This window comes from Opisthorchis viverrini, assembly GCF_000715545.1.
Source record: "Opisthorchis viverrini unplaced genomic scaffold opera_v5_350, whole genome shotgun sequence".
Lineage (NCBI taxonomy): Eukaryota > Metazoa > Platyhelminthes > Trematoda > Opisthorchiida > Opisthorchiidae > Opisthorchis > Opisthorchis viverrini.
The window spans coordinates 79911-84662 of record NW_008752010.1 but is presented as its reverse complement, the minus strand read 5'-3'; the positions used below and the strand labels follow the sequence as shown (position 1 = coordinate 84662).

The 4752-nt window shown below is 45.3% G+C and overlaps 1 protein-coding gene across 1 annotated transcript in view; it reads right to left on the bottom strand.

Annotated features, from left to right (window-relative positions):
• Nucleotides 1-4752, bottom strand: part of T265_10293 (hypothetical protein) — a gene marked incomplete at both ends in the record, with an annotated part of 37087 nt that overhangs the window by 25304 nt on the left and 7031 nt on the right. The window contains one exon of the mRNA XM_009176619.1: nt 2421-2627. Within this exon, the coding sequence (XP_009174883.1) occupies nt 2421-2627 (207 nt within the window). The remainder of the gene's footprint in view (nt 1-2420; nt 2628-4752) is intronic.

Genomic DNA, 4752 nt, shown 5'->3' with positions numbered 1-4752 from the left:
GGGTGGAACGGCGTTTGTCACGTGACTTGTGTGCTTGTGTAGCAGGTAAGTCGTGGGATCTAGTAAACACCCATGTACTGGACAAATTAAGTGAAGTTGGTTGAGGGGACATGGAAGTGTCCGCTACAGTAGCTTAGTGATGAGGCATCCCAAAGCTGCTGACACGCAAGTTACCACCATCGGCTGAAATGAAACTAGTATGAAATGCTTTGGGAATGCTGCCTGGCGCCTCTGTACGTGATGGTGGGTTCTTGTGGGAGTTTTACAAAAGGATGCAGTAAAGTGTGACCATGTGCAAGCTAGCCATGAAGGTGTTCCTTGACCTGCCTCCTTCCGGACTCAACTGGTTTCGTTATAAGGCAATTTAACCCGGATGCATGATCTAAATTCGTGAGAAGGCCACCATATACCCTGGATAATGCAATTCAAACAGCAGAGGGCCTCAAGTCAAACACCTGAACCAGCAGCCGATCGCCATTACGACGCCAAGCCACCGGAATCCGCCAACCTGATGAGATGCCTGTTGACATGGTCAGACTGACGGCTGATTGGGCCGGCATTAGAGAATTGATGAACTTGGTTGGAAGTCAATATTGGGCGCGCCGTTCACTGTTAATTTACCCTTTCTGTTTTTTTTCAGTCCTTTGGCTGGTGACTTTCGGCAATGTGAGACCAGAATTACTGACAGATACCAATGCGTCATGTCCGCTCATCAAAACCAACCACCAGGAGGTTTTGGTAGCCAACAATCTCCGATTGCGTACTGGTTCCGTAGTGGGTGATCCTATCCGAATAACATCTAACAACCTCGAACAGGAATTTACCACCGGTGATCTATCGTTATGCATGTTATTCGGCCGCCAGAATCGACTTGGGCTTCGCTAGGTGTATGAGCGAAGGAGCATTACAGTACCCTCCTTTTGTACGTCGCTTATCTTAAAGTCAGTTCAATAACAAAAGGGGATTCATTCCCTTGACCATATCCTGGAGCAACTAGTAACTCTCTCCAGGGGTTACGACAGTTTCTCACTCTAAACCTTACTTCAGAATGTTGTCAAGTGGAAACGCGACCAACTCATCCTGCCAAGACAGCCTTCGTTGTGACAACAGGGCTCCATGCCTTCAAACTCGCATATACTCCAGGTATCTTCCAACAGCTGATTTAATCGGTCTTTTGCTCATTCTACCAAAATATTGTTTGATCTACATTGATGACAATCGCACACACACCCTCAGTCAGTGAGCACAAGCTGAGGCATTTAAGAGGTTCGAAAACGTCCAAACACACTTTGATGCATGAGACATACAATGACAAGGAATGCAATGAAAAGCAGATGAGTCGAAAGTGTTCCAGACAGCTAACTGACCAGAACCGCAATCGGTGAAAGAGATACAGTTTTTTTGGGGTTCGCCTTATACTACCGCAGGTTCCTACCCATCTAGCAGAGATAGCATCACCTCTCCACAGACTGGCAGATAAGGATAGGAAGTTTCTGTGAACTCAAGGATGCTGTGAATGTTTTCAAACTTTGAAAAACAAATTAATGTCACTCCATTTCTTGCTTTTTTGTACCCGACCTCATCGTCCATCTCATTCGTACTCGATACAGACACCAGATTCATGATCACTTGAGCCGTACGATCCCAAAGATGAAGTAGTTTGGAGGTTGTTATATGCTAGGCTAGCGGTAAACGGAGAAAGACGATATTTCTCATTCGCCGGGAGATGTTGGCCTTCATTTTTTTCCTTTGCTTCTTTAGGCCACATCTTCTAGCTGTCTTCATTGTCCAAAAAGACTATTAGTCCATTCGGTGGCGCTGTAGCTTCAAGGAAAAAAGGCAAAGTGACGTGCTGGCCCTAATTCATGAAAGATTGTGCGGTCGAATGAACATAGCACCCCGGAAATATGAATGAAAACGCCAATACCCTTTCGTGCGTTTCCAAAGTCGAAGCTATATTCCCCCGTAAAGAACGGAGACGAAACGTGGAAATGGCCTCATATTATCGAGCCCTACGTACGAGATGTCTACAGGTGATAAGTAGAGAAAAAAGATACACAAAAGGATGGCTTCAAGAACCCCAAAGAACGTTGTTCGTGGAATCAGTGCACCAAGATTCGTCTCATAAGTCGTACACTTCATACAGCGGATAAGCCAACTCAAACCTGCATTTAGTGGTCCCATGGAGTAAGACGCAAAAGGTCACTCTAGAAGTCTACAGAAAATCCGGTGTTGCTGGCATACCGAAGGCAATCCGTCCAAGATTTTGGTGGCCGTGGCTGCACAAAGGCTTTGTGAGTTCTGTTCGAACCGTGAAGTGTGCCTCAACGGGACCATCAACTACTACGCCATGAGACCCTATGCAACGATTCATCACTGCGGCTCAAATCATTGCCTTAGAATTGATTTCATTGGCTCACTCCATATCACTGGGAGAAGCACTAGGTACGCCCCAGTTATAGTCGGCTACGAAATGGTATGAAGCACTACCAGCGGCAAACCAAGATACCACAACCATTGCGTCCCCCATTGTCAACCAGTGGGCACCGCGCTTTGAATTTATAGTAATGTTACGCTCATAAAAGCGCTCACCATTTGAGGACAATCCGCTTGCCGGAGTTTGTCGCCTTTTTTGAACAAACAAACAAAAACCATGCCATACCACCGGAAATTAAAAGACTAGTCGAAGGAACCAATTGTACTTCAGTCGATATTTTGCGCTTTTTCCTTGACCGCTAACATGCAGACAACTGGGATGATCCTGCATCAATCTATGGAGGTATACAGGTTGACTACCAGCGCCACGACCGGATTCAGTACTGCGTTTCTAACGTCTGGACGTGAGATGTACCTTCCGATAGAAGTACTAACGCTCACATCTACATCCATCAACAGTCTTCAGCACGCAAGCGAACTCGGCGAACGCCTTCGGGAAGCATTTATATCCTCCAGGGTCCATCAGAGCACAGCTCAGTGGCATTAGGAACAGTTCTATGGTAGACGGGTCGGCGGCTCCACTTGTACTGAGGGCGACTATGTGTGGCTGCAACGCCAAGTTTCACCCTTGAAACCTGGAGAATTCCACTCGTTATCGTCCGCCTCGAATAGTCACCCCAGTACCCTCCTTACGGTGCATTACAACCGGCTAAAGCCAGCTACTGATTTTGATAGTCCCTAAACGGCCTACCGACAATCCTACCAAGATAAATATCTCCAGTTGAATGCACCAACATTTCACTACCAGCTGAGGGTGAGAGGTCAGCACTAATCTGGAACGTAGCATGATTCAAAAGGTTCCGTACTAAATTAAAACACTAATAATCATGATCCCAACTGCTTTCTTTGTAGACAGTCACAGAAAAGCGCTGTAGAGAAGAACGAATGCCGCTGGATGTAAAGGTCCACTGCCGCCACTCTGACCACAAGCAGTGACTGTCGTTTATATCTCGCCGACAGATCCACGTTTGATCCTGGTTTCTGATGTGAATCAGTCCTCTGGTGTTACTATTGGTTGTGCTGTCCTCCACCTCAATAAATGACCGTTCTTAGACATATTGCAGGATCCTGACATCGAGTATACAGGAAAATAAAACAGTAACGCGATCAAGCTATCGTGTTCTGTGCTTCTGTTGTGGTGCCTCTGCATCTTAGTCTGTGTTCATTATTGCACCGACTCATTGCAAAGACATGTTACTTCCGCACTGAGCGAGGGCCACAGGCAATCAAATGAAGCAAGTAGAAAGTGATGTTTCCCACCCGAATATTCCAGTCAGACTGTTAGGTTGGCTACAGGATGAACATATCTTTTTTGACTGGATGAACGTGTGTGTTTATTGCTACTGTTCCGATTCACCGTTTTCGGCAGTATGCCTTGTTAAGTGAATCCGCAAGTACTTTCAAACTGCTTCGGCACGAAGTGAGGGCTGAAGGACGGGAAACAAAACCTAGTCATCAAAGTTTTGCTATGACTGAATTCATCATTGAAAATATAATTTCCCGTGTTTCACCTGAAGATAACGGGTCCGTGAAACACACGCAAGGACTCAAGTGTTTTTAGGCTAAAAATAGCTTATGAAGCAACTACTCAACCACTACTGGTGTGCTAAGAGTCTTTCTGGATGGGTTTCATTCGTTTGGCGATAAGCAAACTTTAATCATTTGACAATGCGCTTCGTGATATATTAGTTTTGTAACTCACGGAAGACTCATCTGGATCCCAGCAGAATCTCTGTATGATGTCGTTCAATTGGGTGTAATACACAAAAAGCATTTCATGTTACAGTTGGTACGATATTCGTTGAAATCAAATGGGTGTGCACATAAGTGTATTTTTGCAAATTCCGTGGGAGTCAGGTTCAATTAGGACATGGGGTTAACGGAAACTTGGGGGTTCCGCCAATGCGATAAACCTTACGGATGGCGAAACCAGTGAGGAATTTCCTGCGCTGAGAAAGTTAAATGAACTATGCCGGTGGAAATTGTTTTGCATAATTTATTTGTTGACTCGGAGCGAAGCATGGAGGTCCTTACTGGTCAGCCGAGTGGGGTTGGTAACTACGTTTCACAAAATGGGGACTGAGGGATGAGACAAACTAGTGAGTAGTGACCCTGGCAGGTTTGTCTGTCACACAGTCACTGTCGGTCTTGCATCAATGCTAGTAACTTCATTGCATAGCTCTCATCTCATGCCATACTGGACAAACAAATATATATATATATATATATATATATATATATTGTCTCCCACGCCTG